Here is a 17,129-nt window from a genome sequence, read left to right on the forward strand (position 1 = left end):
TTTTTTTTAAGACTTAAAGAGAATGAGTAACACTACAGAGAAATAACATTCTTTTAAGAAACTAGATTCGCAGTATATTATAAAAAACTGAAAAAATAATTAATGAAGCTATTATTTCTGTTCCAGTACTTCATATCTTTGAATATGATTAAATATAATGCTATTCTACTCTCAACTTGAGACATTCTTTTTGCATTTTTGGAACACAGATTCTTGAAAGCCCAGTTTAACATGAAGCTTTCTAATTTTATTAAAATTAACTAAACTTATAGTTAAATAAATGAATATAATTTCCATCAAAAAAGAAACACTGAGACAAAAGAATTTTTAATAATACTTTTAGAACCTTGAAAATTTCTTCTGATAAACTGAGAATGTGGCTGACTGAAAATTCAAATCCTTCTTCCTAGGGCAGATTTTTATCTAATCTGGGGAATTAAACTCAGTATTTGAGTTCCTGCCATATTATGTGCCAAAAATTACATGGTATACTATCATCAAAAATATGTTCAGTCATCTATCAAATGGCAATCACGTCCTCTTTCTGTTTTGACAAAAGTAAAGAAATGGAAACTACCTTACTTGTATTAGAACCATTCACTTTCTCAAAACAAATATCAATGTTTTTACTTTTCCCATTGTTTGAACTAGGGTACGGGAGAAGTATCCCTTCTTTTTAAAAAAGAAAGGGGGATGGGAAAGGAGAACCTGAATTCTCAGACAGATTGTTTTGGAAAGAGTATAGCATAACTGTAAGAATTTAGTTTTCATAGCTGAAATAGAAATGGTATATCTAAAAAAATGCCTTGCACCTATGTAACCCGTTAGTAGTGATTTCTCATCATGAAAACATGCCTTTCTTAACTTCAGGTAGAGAGATGGACCTTCTTATTTGTCTGCTCTTCACATTCTTCAGGATTAATATACACATTTCTCTGGGATTAATGCTTCTATTTCTGATGATGATGACTTAAATGTTTGGTCTCTCCCTAAGTCTATAATAGGAAATGACATTAGTATAGATTACCAGGAAATATAGGGGCTGTTTCAAGGAGTTGTAAATAATTACATCTGGCACTAAAACACATTTTTTTTGTTACTCTAGCTATAAAATTATTATAAAAGATCAACACCAATTTAATGGTTGTCATTAGGTAGGATTACTTATAGTGATCACATCTTAGAACACCAGTTATTAATGATAATCAGACTGACGTATCTTGTATTGATTTTAATAATTGTTTGAAGGATTTTTATTTGAAATTGAAAGGAAAACATAAGAAATGTCAATATGCTTTTTATAATGGTAACTACAAATTTTGCCAACCTCCAAAAAAACAAAGGGAAAGAAAATGTCATTCTGAATTTACTTTTATTACCTAAAAATCAAACAGCTTGTTTCCTTGCTGTTAAAATATCTTCTAAGATATATTTTCCTCCTTCAGTAAATGTATACTAATATCATTAACACTTTATGATTGAAATTTCTAAAGTGTGTTGGGCTTACATTCTAAATTATAAATTGGTATTACTGAATAGTGTCATTAGAAAATATAGGATATTGGACTGATAGAGCCTTAAAAAGAAGAAAACCACATTAAATACCTATTAAGGTCGTGTTTGGTTGTCTTTTGTCTATTTGTTTTGTTTTGTTTTTAGATTTGATTGGGGTGACATTGGTTAGTAAAATTATATAGGTTTCAAGTGAACTGACTCTGGGTGCCTATTTGTTTTAATGTATACATGTAAATTTCAGTCACTTGAAGGTATGATGTCTTTATTACTAAAAGGCCCTCATCTACTGGATTATTTTCTTTTAATGTCACTTAGGATCATCATCTTTCTATCTTAGTTTGTGAGTAGAAATAGTTTTTGATGATGCTCATTGCCCATGATGAACTTGATTACTGTTTGCCAGTAATGGATGCTAGTCCAATATTCTTTTAGTGCTATATATATATGAAAACCAATTGCTCAGTGTTATCAGTCACCTCTTTACAGTGATTTGTGAACTGTACTATACTGGACGGAGAGAATCAGCAAGTTGGTTATTGAAAACCATTGCTTGATTAATAATATTTAAAATAAATTACTAATTCTTATAAACTCACATTAAAATATTAACAGCCCAGTAACGAATCTGCAGCCTCTGATAATAACAATATCCTTCTTTGCATAGTGCGGGTTGTTTTTGTATCATTGTCACTGTCTTAATTTCCTCTTCACAGAGGTGTATGACTTAGGGCATAAGGTACCCTTATTTCACTGACGATGAAATTGAGGCAAGGAAAGTTTAATTAACTTGTCACTCATTAAGACAAGTTAATAAATGAGTTAAATTGGGTTGTTATTCAGAACATTCTAAGATAATTTATTTCAAAATTATACTAACCAGCTTATAAGAAATGGTTTAAAAATGTTTCATTGTGGTCAAATACACACGACAAAATGCAGCATTTTAACCATTTTAAGTGTTTAGTTCAGCAGGATTAAGAGTATTAAACTGGTTGTATACCCATTAAAAATGTTTTTATGTTTATGCCAAATATATGGCCCCCATAATATAAGATACTCCCATAAAGTAGTGTTACTGTTGTACTGTTGTACAGTTCAAACAGTTTCTCCAGGAGGTTGTATACACACTTACTCATTTGTCGGTAAGAGTGTTCAAAACAATTCAGGAACTCCTTTTGGAATTGCTTTTATTCTTCTGAATATCACTGATGGATATTTCTCTTCCTTCGATGATGAAGTTGATTTTCAAAAGCCTGAAGTTATTCAGAGCATTATCTTAAGAATACTGTAGGTGATCAAGCTGGGTAATATTTTTTTCAAATAAGATATACTTATGAAGTCATCCATTCACTTAACAAATGTTTATTAAGGGCCTACTAAGTGCCATTCACTCTGATAGGCATTAATTATACCATGGTGAACAAAATAGTATCTGTTTCCATGGAGTGTAGTCAAGTTGGGAAGATAAACATTAAATAAATCGTAAATTAAAAGTATGAAGAGAAAAAAATAGAATGCTGTGAATAACTAACAGGAGCTTGGAGAGTACTTAATTTATACTGGATGTCTTATTCTCCAGAAATAACATTTGAGCAATTACCAAAGAATTGTTATGAGTTAAGTTAGGCAGGTGAGAATTGAAATAGATACAGCAACGTGTGCAAAGCCCTTAAGATGGGCAAGTTTGAGGAACCGAAAGGTGAGTAACCTGTGGAATAATACTTGAAGGCGAGTGGTATAAAGTGAGTTTGAAGAAGTAGGCAGAAAGGCAGACCATGTAGGGGGAATTTAGATATTAATGTATTACAAAGATATTGAAGGTCCCAGGCTATCGTCACCTCATCTGGTTTATTGCACTTATCTCCTAGCTTATTTCTCTGCTTATACCTCTACCCATTATGGTCTATCCTAAAAAGAGTGATTCTTTTCCAACCTAAGGTATTTCCTGTACTCTTTCTCTATACCACTAAATGACCTCATTTCACTCTACGAAAGCTAAAGTCCTGAAAAAAGAATATAAGGATCTATATGATTCGGGCCCCTGCTATTTATTTCCTACTACTTTTCCTCATGTTCACTTTGCTCCATCCTCACTAGTCTCTTGCCAAGAATGTTCTGACACAGGGTCTCTGAACTTTCAATTTCGTATATCTGGAATGTTCTTCCTCCAAATATTGATGTCCTTGTTCTCCTGCTTCCTTTAGGTTTCTATTATGACTCAGATCCTTCCCCATTCACCCAATATATAATAGTAACCGCCCGCGCCACATTTGATACATCCATCATGACTTATGCGAGTATGTAATTTGGATTTTTGTCTATCTGCCTCCCCCTACTTCAAACACACACTCCATGAGCTCAGGAGCTTTGTTTTAATCACAGCTATAGCCCCATTACCTAGGACAGTATCTGGCGTGTAGAAGGCACTCAAATTAATGAAAAGTGAAGGAGATCACAAGTGTGTGTCTAATTTCTGTCTTGTACATCATAATAAGCATTTAATGAAACCAGAGTGGTAGGAGGAAGGACACAATAAGAATAGATTTGGGGTAGGGAGAAGACTGTGAGTTAATTTTTGGCATGTGCAGTATGTGATGGCCATGAAACATCCAAGTAGGTATATCATAGGCAGGTTGATATTTTTCTATAAAACACAAACCAGAGGCCTAGGTTAGAAATAGAAACATGGCTGTTGTAGGTCGCATTTAAAATCAGGGAAATGATTGCATCTAAATGAGGGCATCTATGAAAAACAGTTCCTAGGGCTAAGCCTCACAATAACCGTCTGAATGGAGGAAAGACACTACTGTTGCAACAGGGAAAAAGAAAGGAATTACAGATGCAAGTAGTTTCTAGATTTTGTGGTAACTTCCATTATCCTAAAAATACAAGACCAGATCAATAGCTAAGAATGAAAGATTAAGATTTCTTTGCTGTATTGCAATCTCATTTGAGGTTGAAGATCAACCTCAAGATCAGAATGATACTAATTTATTCACTTGAGATTTTTTCTAGCAATGTTCAGCTGCATGGTGTATAAAATAGATGACTGAGGTATACAATAAATAATTGGGTTTATCTAGAATTGGAGAGAAAAAGGGGCAAAGGAATTACGAGCAACTAAACTAGTTTTCCTTTTTTATTGGGCTAATTTATTTAGCTAATCCAACAAACATTCACTAAGTCTCTATCTACTCTGTGCCGAGCACTGTTGATACAGAGTTGAAAAAGATGGTGCCTATTTTCTAGAAGTAGAGAAGAGAACCATTGGGAAATAAGTGAGGCTTCATCAAAAGGTGACATTTGAATTGGGTCTTGATTTCATTTGCTAGAGTGCATTGTTCATTGTGACTTACGTTTTGTTCATGTGGTCATAAAAACAGCAATGAATTACCAGAGATACAACTATAACATTATTGCTCATGCTACTTCCCCACATTTTTCCACCACAGAAATCCTACATCAGAAATCTATTTTACCATAACAAGAAAACACTGTTTATACACTCAGTACACACCTCCTGTGTGCTAAATATTGATGCCTTTTCATATGTATGCCAGCTCTATAAAGAGAAGTACCTAAAATATTTTGAACCATGACAATACCAATGGAACAGACATATAGCCTCCTAAGGTAATCACATCAGAGGATGGTTATTTGAATTTGAAGGGTTTACTGGAAAATCATTCTCTGCTTTATAATCATGTCTCACATATAATTAAAAATGTTTCTAGCCTTCATATGGAGAGATTTTGCTTTGACTATAAACAATCACTAACACATTAATATACATACACATACATATATTCATTATATGTACATGAATGTGCGTGCGTGTGTGTGTGTTTGTATTTTAAGAATTGGTATATAATTCAAGTATTCTGAATAATTCTTTAGTAATTGCCCAGGGCTTTTCTATGCATTATATACTTTGCCAGGAAAAATCTTTCAGTAACTATTTTTAAAAGAAATTAAAAACATTTTTGAAATTAAGTGTTACTAATTGTTTATAAGGAAATTTTTAATTGTAAGATAGATATACTTTAAGATTCCTCTTATATTCATTGAATATCATACCAAAAGTATCTCTCATCATGATTATACTATCAACTTCCTGGGACCTCTATTACCTTCCCTTAGACGTGTTCCATTGTCTCCTGTTTGTTCTGTACCTTTAAATTCACCTCTTCACTGTTTTCCTTTTAACATATATACATAGTCAAGTCTTTTTTTTTTTTAACTGAGGGGGGTATGGAGTAAAGAAGAACCTTGACCTTGAAAAGGATGGTATACTTTCTCCCTACTTTCTCATCTCCTATTCAGTAGTCCTCATCTCTTCAGCATAGCATAGTAGTTAAAAGCATGAATTTTGGAACCTGACTGCTTGGATTCAAATCCTAGTTCTTCCACTTATGAATTGTGTGACCATGGATTACAAGGTTCTTAGTTTCTTCAGCTGTTAAATGAAAATAAAATGCTTAAGAAGTGCTTGGCACATAGTAAGGAGTAAGTATCAACTGCTATTATATTATCACTGTGACTGTCATACCACCGCACAGAAATTGCTTTTGATAAGGTCACTCTTGACCTCCTGTTTGCTTAGGTCCTTTACCTTTGAGAAGTTGACATCCATTCTTTACTGACAAATACCAAATCTATCTCAACCATAATTTTCCCTCCAATATATAACTATTAGCTAGACATTCCTGTTTAGTTAATATTACAGATAACTCAAACTCAAAATGTCTACTAAGACTAAACATACCAGGGGTGCCAAAAACATGTATACAAGTGGACACTTTGGTCAACGTTGCTCAAGCAGTAGTTCACTGTAATCAGAAGTGTCTGGACACTGATGGTAACCACTTTGAGCACCTCTTGTAATTGCAGGAGTCAAACGTGACTTGTATTCATCTTTTGTTATCGTTATATATTGAGTATTACAGTTTTAATGCAGTTTGCCTTTCTTAAAATGTGTGTATATATATATACACACACATATATATATATATTTTTTTTTTTTGGCACCCTCTGTATTTCACCCAAAATTGATCCTTCTATTTCTTATACTCTTGTAGCTCCAACCATCCACCCAGTAACCCAAGTCCTGTTCATCCTACTGCCTCTGAAATATCCCATCTATTTTCTCCTCTCCTGACAGTACACTGTTTCAATACTTGAGTATCTTTTATGTGAACTATTGAAATATCTCTTGAATTCATCTCTTCGTTCTATCATTTATCCTCTTCCAGTTCCATTTAGTATACTGCTTCCAGATTCATTGTTTTAAAATGCAAATATGATTATGTTACCCCCTTAGTTCTTTAAATATAACTTACATTAATGTTTATTAGTGTTATTAGAACCATTTAGTTTTAGCGTGCTTCCCATAAAGTAAATACCTAAACATAAAATCACTCATTAAAATAGCCTGTTACTAAAAAAAATTAAAAATAAATAAATAAATTACACCATTGCTGTTATAGTCTAGTAGTTTTAAAACCTCATATCAGAAACTTCATAGCATTGTTGCTGGTGTAATCATTACGACAGAAGCTTTCAAATTTATCTATATTGCAAGGGATCTTCTCTTCAATTTCTGCTTTTAGCTTTTAAGATGAAAACCAATAGTCTTTACATAATCATGGCTTTTTTAGCACTGATATTGAGTTACAGGATTTACTCACTGCAAGTAACAGGGTAACTTTTTGACAAACTTAGAATTCTCCTTCCTCATTTCTGTAGATGAGGCAGGGAAAGCATTGGCATTTCTTTGCTAACCAACAGAATGTTTCCCATTAGTTGTCATACTTCCCAGAGCTTTCATAATAATTCTTCACTGAGTTCAAGTAGTGTGGAAAGAAGACATTCCATAGAATTTGAAGGAAAGGGTGACAGCAGGGACTTTAAATAAAGTTTAATTTTATTCATGCCTTAAGCATAGTAACCAGATTGATAAATGTTAAAATGTTAGAACAACATCCTTGTCCAATTCAAAAATGCTCCCTTTAAAACTGCTTTATTTAAAATTTCAATATTTTAAGTAGAGTTTATGCCAGTTCTCTACTGACTGGGATTGGACGGTGTGGGGGTGGGCGTGGGGGGCGGGGACATAGTTAAAGTAAGTTTTTTTTAAACTAAATAAATAAAAAGAAAGTTATATCCACTTATATATTTCTTACATGAATTTTTCTTTAAAGAAAGCTGAGGAGAGCATGGTAATGCGAAATAGCAGAATATAGTCCCATTTGCTTTCAATCTACGTGGTTCAGGGGGAGGCTTATATTTGTAGTTCTTCACTGTAAAGTCTACATCACAATTTCCTGTCTCATTTATTTACAGAACTATAGCCAGTAGCAGTATTAATAGAATGCTTCAGAATTATACAGTACCTTTTTAGAATGTTTATACTGTTGTCTTAACAGATTGAGAAACAACAGTAACGTGGCAAATTTGAAAATTCTTTATCCATCTAATCTTAAAATCCATAAAAAATAATTTGGGGGTATTCTAAGATTACTTTAATCCTTTTAATCGGGGTTTTAAAAATTTTTAATCGTAATAAAATGGTTTCCTCATTTTAGATTGGGTTTTTATTTTTAGTATTGGTCAGTTTGAAGGTGTAGCTACTTTTTTAAATGGTTAAGAGTGGCATTACATTTTGATCAGGTACAGAATGAGTTACGCAACTCAAAAGCTTTAGGTAATCAAAAATTAAGTTTGTTTTCTTTCCTGTTCTAGTTACCGGTTTACTAAAATAGTGAGCATACATGATCACTTGAAAATTGGGCTTCTGGAGCGCCTGAACAGAAAGGGAGTGGTTCATATTCAGCATTACAAAAGACAACTTTCTCTTTTTGAAGGGGATTACTTTGGCTATTTTCCAGGTACTGGGGAAATTCCAGATTCATGATTGGGATGGCTATTAATTATTCATTTCCTAAAATATGTTGATTACAGACTTGAGATATGGTAATACAGTAGAACCTTACTTTACTTCATCAATTTAAAAAAAAACTGTAGAAGTTTATAGTGAAATACAAAATTGAGACTCTCACATGAGTCACTTATAGTTTCTCAGAGAGCTCTGAAAACATCAATTTTATTGATGAGAACATATTTCATAGAACTTTTTGAAAGTAATGTAAGAGCAATAGGATTTCTGCATGTGTATATAAGGAAAAGTTATGTGCAAAGCATTGTAGTCTTTCCAAGTAATTAAATAATGAAAGAAAATAATATTTTGTATAATCCAATTTTAAGATGTTGGATTAAGGATGAAAATTTATAACGAGTTTTTCATAGAATATTAATACTTTACAAAATAGTATAATGGTATATGCATTCTTTTTAAAAATAGTTCTGCATGGTGGCAGTGGCTAAAGGTCTCTATACACTGAACCATAGAGAATATCCACTGGGTGAGACATTTGATTATTTAGAAGAATTCTCTTTAGAAATTTTATGTCTGGTTCCAGGTTGAAAATCGGGAAAAAGAGTCGTCCTAAAAATATCTTCCAACTATTTTTCCTTCACATATCTTTTACTTACGTGGATTTATCTTGCTCGTTGTTGGGGCATTCACAGTAGTTATTTTCCTTCATTAGGAAAGCCTCTTTCAGCATTATTTAGACTTTCATCTTTAACTTGTAGAACTTTTAATAGGTTATAGTTATGTTATAGGCTGCAATTCAGATTTCTTTAGTCAAGTGTTTCTCCTCTGATCTGAAAGGACTGCTTCCAGTCTCTCTACCATACACGTTTTGATTCATTCAACACACCTTTATTGAGATATGTGCCAGGCACTGTGCTAGATCCTAAGGTACAAAGATGAATAAGACATGGACTCTGCTCTCAAGATAAGTTCAGTATAAGTGAGTTCAAGGTATAAAGTTAGCCGAGAGGAAGGAATGTTGGTTCCTCCTAGAGGCGCTAAGGAAGATGTAACATTTGTAAAAGATACTGAGATGAGTGTTAAAGAACAAGTAGGAATTTCTTATAGGGGAAGAATATTCTACGAAGGGGAAGAGTACATGACAAGCATCAATCTTAATACGTTATAAACTAAGGAATATGTCTTGAGAGTCCTAATTCAAATTTACATTCAAGAGTACTCTTATTTCTTGTAGTTTCCAATTTTAAATGCATAAGTAAGCACAAGTAGAGAACCACAAAACCACTTTGAGGAACAGATACTTAGCAGTCACGTCTACTCACAAAATGATTGGCTTGCACATACACCAGCCATTCTCATCATTCCTTATGGATCAACAGCTTTTCATACCAGCTTATGTCTTGAACCTTCCAGTTAGGCAACTAACCATATCACTAAGGCTAAATTAATGAATGCCAAAAGTCTACTGTACAATAAATATGAAATTTAGTTATTTAATCCTTAGATCTTCAAAAGCTTTTGTCCATTTTGCACATTATTAATTTACGTAGGGATTTAAACATAAAAATATTCAGCCTACTTAAGAGTGCATTTGACTGTTCATTAATATAAGTTTTTCACTCCTTCTCTTTTGCATTGAGAATTGAAACCACCGGTATAGAATCTTTTTCTTCAGTCTGAGTGTTGCTTTTATTTTTAACGTGGTATTTTACAAAATTTTACCCAATTTTAGAACCAACTCTAGGTACAATTATGATATAAACAAAATGTGGCTTAAGATAAGTGTTTTTGTGGTCAGTCACTTTACTTCATATTTGGACCTCATTTTTTGGTGATGAGTTGTAAGAGCTCCTTGAAATACTGAAGTGTTAGCATTTGTTAATGTCAGACATTGAAATCAAATGAATTAACAGAGGTGAAGCTCAAAATGGCACATGACTGGTAGAATGTCACAAAATTTGTTAAGTAGCCACAACAATAACATACTAATACTATTTATATAATTTCTTTTATGATACATTCATATCTATTCTTAGTTTTTGATAAGAAAAACCATGTATTAAGGAAGGATGAGTTTTGATCTGTTTTACAGTTTAGGAAACATTGAGAGTAAGAGATATATCTACATAGGCACAACACGTTGTATGTGATCTCTGGTTCATAGCATATCACCCAGTTAAGTATCTTACAAGTTAAAAAAGCAATTTCCCATATCTACACATATATGACTTTACATATATATATATATATATATATATATATATATATATATATATATCTTTAAAAATAAATTGTTTTGAAACAATCCTAATCAGATAGGAAAGTGATACTATCTTCTAGAGAGATGCTTCTGAACTCTGGTTATGATTTTTATTATTGAACTAATGAAAACTGTATTTGTCCCAAAACCTTGTATTTAATGACACCAGTCCACATATCCAGTTTTCTTGTAATTGTCAAAGATGTTCATGTTTGTAAGATAACTGCATGTTAAAATATTGAATAATGACTTGCATAAATTACAAATCAAACCTCATGACCAACTTTAAGAAACTGCTTTCTTCTACCAGAATGTTTGCATTCAATGCTGATACCACCTGGGGCATGGACATATTTTAGTGGTTTTACCTCTATTCCAATTATACCTTGAAATTTTTATCGAAGTTATAAGAGGACTTTTAATATTTTAACTGGTCTTTATACTATATTAAGACTCCTAGAATAATGTTGTTTTCAAGGTGAGGGAGAAGAGTATGATATTTTCAAGATGAAGAAAAGTCTGGCATCAGTTTAGTTTTTAAACTATTACAATCTCTGCATTAGTAGAACAATCAACTGGCTATTGAATTTCTGTATTTGTATGTGTTTGTACAAAGTTTTAGAAAATGTAGTTTGTGAGTTTCTTAAACCATGTTCAACAAATAATGTTTATTGGGGCCATGTAAGAATGTTTGAAATTTAAATATAAGATTTATCTCAAAATATATTGGTTATGATATCTTTACAGACGGTTTCTTATCATTAAAACTATTTGTGTTTTGTTGTTTGGTTTGTTAACGTTGAACTATAATCATTTATAAACTAGGATGTGTCACTATGAAAATAAGCACTGTTCTCTGTGTCAGTGACTTATAACAAAAATCCAAGCAGTGACTCACTACAGAGCAGGTAGTGGATTGAATGACAGTCAAACAAAAGGGGGGACGATTTTTTAGTAGGTGTTCTTCTTTGGTTTAGTATTCAGGTAGAAGTGCTTGAAGAAACTTGGTATTGTTTATTACAAGCAAATATATTTTTGCCTCACTTAGTAATATTTCATTCAAAAAATTTAAGTAGTCATGAAGATGTAAAGTACAGCGTAGGGAATATAGTCAGTAGTATTGTAATAACTATGGATGGTGTCAGGTGAGTAATAGACTTATTGGGGGGATGACTTTATAAATTATATAAATGTTTAACCTCTATGCTGTACACCTGAGACTAATGTAAAATAATATTGAATGTCTACTGCAATTGGGAAATTTTTAAAATAAATAAATAATAAAATTTAAGTGCTCTCTGCAAAACGTTGAAAGAAAAGAGTAAAAAAAAAACAAGAGGATGAATACATTAGTAAATATAAGCAAAATCATTTTTATTAAGCATACATTTATTGTTCACATGCTAAGTGCCAAGTAATATAGGTGCTCTGTACTAGAGATATAAAAGTAAAGATACCACAGTTCCTGCTCTCATCAGGGTCTCAGTCCATTTAGCAAGACAGACAAACTGAAAACTAAAGTTACAGTGTATTATAAAATAAGTGATGTAACAAAACATGAGCATTAAGCAATATGGAAATGTACAAGATGAAACACTGTAAGGGAGTCTAGAAAGGCTTCCCAGACAGGATACCTGAATCTTGATGGTTTAGTTAAAAGTAAGGTAAAAAGGGTATATTTTATGTAAATGGAGTAATGTTGCAAACTTACAGAGAGAGAATGCATAGAGGTCAAGGAACCACAAATCAAATAAGGCTGGGATGGAGTTAAAAAAAGGTATTAATAAGGGATGAAGCTACATACATAAGTGGGCAAAACATAGACCCATCTAAAGATCTGAGATTTTAATCTGAAACTGCTATTAAAGGATTTATAGCAAGGAACAGGATTAGGTGCAAATTTTAGAAAGATCACTCTGGATGCTATTGGAAATCTGAAAAAATTTAAATTATATTTGGAAGCTCCTTGCAAGATAAGGATACATGTGAAAAATCGCATAAAAACAAAGTTCAAGAATTATGTCTGCACAGCTTGGTTCTTTGAGGTGTTTGGTAAAGCCATAAATTGGGTTCTTTGTATAACTAACAGCCAGTAGTGGAATATTCTTAGTATAACCCTGAACTGATCAAATATAAGGATTTGCAAACTAATTGATCATTGTTGGAAATACTGTCCTACCTCTTCTTTGCCTCATTGACTATTTAGTGGTGACACTATACTAAATCAGATGATACTACTAAGTGATGGCATATATACCCTGTATAGCCATGTTGTACTCTGGGTTTTCTGGCTCTATTCCAGTGCTGGGTTTATAAGTAAAAGGCCAATCAAAAAGAAAAGAGAAAATGAAACTCAGAAGGCATGTAACACTATGAAAGGTTGGAAATATAAAAAGAGTTAAGAAGAAAGGTGGAAAAGTATTCTTTCCCTAATTGCCTCCTACATTGTAACGTATCTCTATTATCTGCTCACATAAAAATTTTTCTGCTGAAAATGACACGTAAATTATTCTAAAGCCTATGTAGCCCAACCCAAACATTTTTAACTGTTTATACTGTTTTTATTGCCTAAGAATTACATAACAAATTCCATGATGCTATAAACAGTCCTCCCTTTTTCTTTGACATAGGGGTTAGACGATCGGTTTGGACAGTCTTATTTTTATTATATAAAAAAACTCCAAAATAGATATTATGGTTATTTGAGTAAACATGAATTGATTTATAATTGAAACCACAAAATAGAACACCATAATTTATTTCAAGTAAGTGAATATATTTAATTTTGGAGTTTTAGCCAAACAGCACAAGGTGTATAGTCATAACTTACAGCTTCCAAGTAATCAGCATGAACCCAGCAGGCGGAACCTTTCATAGCTATCAAGACTTTACTTAACTTAATCTAAATGAGTGATAAGCAAAGTTTGAAACACTTTGATTTCCATTAATATAAATCCAAGCTCTCCTAAGAGTGGGTTTCTACTACTTTACATGCAACTAGCTTCATTTAAAGCACTGTCACTTGACTCCAAGACAAATATCTCTTCCTGTAGGAAAAAAAAAAAGTTACCTATATGACTGTATGTCTGTGTCATTCATTATATACTCTACTTAATGACCCTAGACATCTAATTGATAACGTAATATTGGGTTCATATGGGACAGATGGTATTATCAACTTAAAATTATTCCTTCTTAAGTATTATGGAAAAACTATGCTTCTGCTATTTTAAGTTCTAGATTATTTGATTCAAAAAGGAAAAGGGTTGGAGAACTCACTTATTCATAGTTTTAATCTTGCCATAAAGGAAAATTGGATTATGATATTAAAGGAGAGCTTGAAGAAGTAAGAACACAATTTAGCCAGAATTCACATGACAAAACTTTGTTTTCTTAGGCTCAGCTAATCTGTACTGTTCCCTATATAAATGGTTGACCAAATGGAAAATTTAAAGGCTTCTCTTTCATGATAAGGAATTGAAAATGAACACAGTAAATACTCTTTTAAGTTAATTTCGTGCTTGCACTCTATCTCAGTTTTTACCTACTCAGGCTAATTTGCAGGTGCCTGGGATGAGTAGACAATCCATAATTTCTACCAATCAAGTAAAAGAAGGAAAGAAAACTCTGAGCTTCTCTCCCAGTTAACAGGTAGTTTGCTGTGGTTAAAATTAATGCAGATTTTACAGCAACAAATATTAGCATTTTCAATTATCATAAGTAATTGATTTGAAATTTGGTAAATGACCAGTTGAGTGCATCATTTGAGTGTTTATTTGACTAGTTATTTATTAGTACAAGAGGCCATCACTTAAATTTTTCTGTATATGTTATGGCAAATCAGTTTGTTTCTCTGTTCATTTTAACATGTTTAACGTGTGGTTACTTTGACTTGAAAATTTATTTTATTCTTTGCAGTGTTTGAGCAACACCCCTCCACTTACTGAATACTTCCTCAATGATAAGTATCAAGAAGAACTGAATTTTGACAATCCCTTAGGAATGAGAGGTGAAATAGCTAAATCTTATGCTGAATTGATCAAGCAAATGTGGTCTGGAAAATTTAGCTACGTCACACCAAGAGCCTTTAAGGTTAGTAAATACATTTTGAATGAGGGTTGTATCACCCCCAATAGAACAAAACTTGGTTCTCTGGGCAAGGGGTGAAAAATCAAAGCTGTTACAATGGTTTGTGGCCCGTCAAAGTGACACAGCACATCAACAGATAGTATGATTATCTGTGGCATTTAATTTTCTGGCTGGGGGATGGGACAGATGGCTATTTTTAAAATGTCTTAAAAATGCTCCAGGGGATAGGGAAGGAAGTGATGAAGTAAAGGTTGAGAAACAATGGTGTGGTACAAAGTGACTATTTAGAGAGATAGCAGGGAGCATTCACAGGTATTAGGACACAGTACATCTCTGGGGAACCTACAAAAACGTTTTGTACAGATGGAAAGACTAAATTTTAAATTTGGGCATGTTATTGAACTCTAAAGAGTTCAGTTTATTTTAAGAATCATTGTAAGTATGAAATGTTTGTCTACAAAACAAACACTAAATATTAATTAAACATTTCAATATAATTCTTAAACTTTTAGGTTCATTCTAATTTCTGAAGTGGTTACTTAGAATCAGTAAAATCTCAGGTACTTTAGTTTGTCATTAAAATTTTAAAGAAAATAAGCAGTTTTAACCATTTTTTTATACAAACATTTTAAATGACATTCGTAGAGGACATCTACTAGGCAACATTTTATTAACTATATACTAGTTCTTAAAAAATAATAAAAAACATTATCAGAAAACTGCATTTATCTTCTTTAACTTTCTAAACTTTGGACAAACTAGTTCAGACAAACCATTTCTCAACCCTTACCAATGATTAGTTTCATTTTGCTAGATATTTTTAAATTGCATAAATATCCTCTTGATACCTGACTTTTTTCCTTTAACATTTTCTTTTTTTTTTTTTCAGGTTTTTTTTTTTTTTATAGTTTTATTTTATTTTATTTTATTTTTACATCTCTCACACCGTGAACCCCTCCCCCCATCCACCACCCCTTTAACATTTTCTTTAGTCTCATCAAAGAAGTACTTAATACTGGAAACATTAGGAAAATTACATATGAACACAAATATTCCTGTTTTCTCTGTGAGATTCAACCTCTTTTTACACATAGAAACTAAGTGAGAACTTTGTAATTTTTTCTAGTGGCCAAGAAATAATTGAATTTTAATAGTCTTCAGTGTTTCCCACTAAAACTTTAGTGTTTTCCAAATTGTCTCCTCATTCTTTCCTCAGGTCAGCATTTCTATTTTACGGATTAGTTATTAGGATTTTTAAAATATTTTTAGATATGCAATACTCTGTATTTACACATATGTAATTATCATATCTGCAAATGACTGTAAAAGTGCCAGAAGTTGATTTGGGGTTTAAATATGTTTTAGCAAGGTGATAAATTCACAAGTATAGAATTCATGAATAATGAGAACCGACTATTTATTTAAAAATCAATCTGTCTTTCAAACTGATTTTATAGTTTTGCTTTTCTTACAGACACAAGTAGGACGTTTTGCACCTCAGTTCTCTGGATACCAGCAGCAGGACTGTCAAGAACTACTAGCTTTCCTGTTAGATGGACTACATGAGGATTTGAATAGAATTAGGAAAAAACCATATATACAATTAAAAGATGCTGATGGAAGGCCAGATAAGGTAAGTTTAATCATATGATTGTCACCATTGTTTTATTAACATAATATCTCTGTATAATATGTGTCTGTTTTCCTTATAGGTAGTTGCTGAAGAAGCCTGGGAAAACCATTTAAAAAGAAATGATTCTATCATAGTAGATATATTTCATGGCCTGTTCAAATCAACTTTAGTTTGTCCTGAATGTGCTAAGATTTCAGTGACATTTGATCCTTTTTGTTACTTGACACTTCCATTGCCCATGAAAAAAGAACGTACCTTGGAAGTTTATTTAGTTAGAATGGACCCACTTACCAAACCTATGCAGGTAAGTAGTGATTATTTTCTTTGCATTTGCTGTTTTTATAAAAAATAATGTTGAGTCCATATGCTAAATACTTCGGAAATTAGTACAACTTTTTCGAAACTTGAAAGGGTGAGGGATGTGCAAAATATATTGTTTTTTATGTAAAAACAAAATTCTCAAAGGTTTCCTTTCTTACTAAAGAAAAATGAGAGGTTGTTTGATTTTACAATGTTGGGGCAAACAGTTTACAGAGATTAGTAACATAATATAATTTTGTTTATTTTCCAACCTGAACTTTCTTTAATGTTAATTATAATTTTATTCCTAGCAGCTGTTGGAAATAAAACTAATAACTACAATATATTTTGATTCATGATATAAGATAGTGATAAATTTAAATATGTATAATTTTTCGGCATCTTAAGAACTTCAAAGAAATGGAAATGTAGTTGGA

General features: G+C 32.2%; 1 protein-coding gene across 7 annotated transcripts in view; it reads left to right on the top strand.

Moving 5' to 3' along the window:
- The window catches only part of USP15 (ubiquitin specific peptidase 15), a 115,186-nt gene that overhangs the window by 80,335 nt on the left and 17,722 nt on the right, over positions 1–17,129 (top strand). For 4 of the 7 annotated variants that reach the window (XM_081058416.1, XM_081058417.1, XM_081058418.1 and 1 more), the window contains 3 exons: positions 14,589–14,762; positions 16,234–16,392; positions 16,472–16,696. In XM_081058416.1, the coding sequence (XP_080914542.1) occupies positions 14,589–14,762; positions 16,234–16,392; positions 16,472–16,696 (558 nt within the window). Of the gene's footprint in view, positions 1–8,256; positions 8,403–14,234; positions 14,322–14,588; positions 14,763–16,233; positions 16,393–16,471; positions 16,697–17,129 lie in introns of those variants that run through there. The other 3 variants (XR_013993942.1, XM_081058420.1, XR_013993943.1) reach the window with 3 other exon arrangements.

The sequence above is a fragment of the Rhinolophus hipposideros genome (genome assembly GCF_964194185.1).
Source record: "Rhinolophus hipposideros genome assembly, chromosome: 9".
NCBI classification, from domain to species: domain Eukaryota; kingdom Metazoa; phylum Chordata; class Mammalia; order Chiroptera; family Rhinolophidae; genus Rhinolophus; species Rhinolophus hipposideros.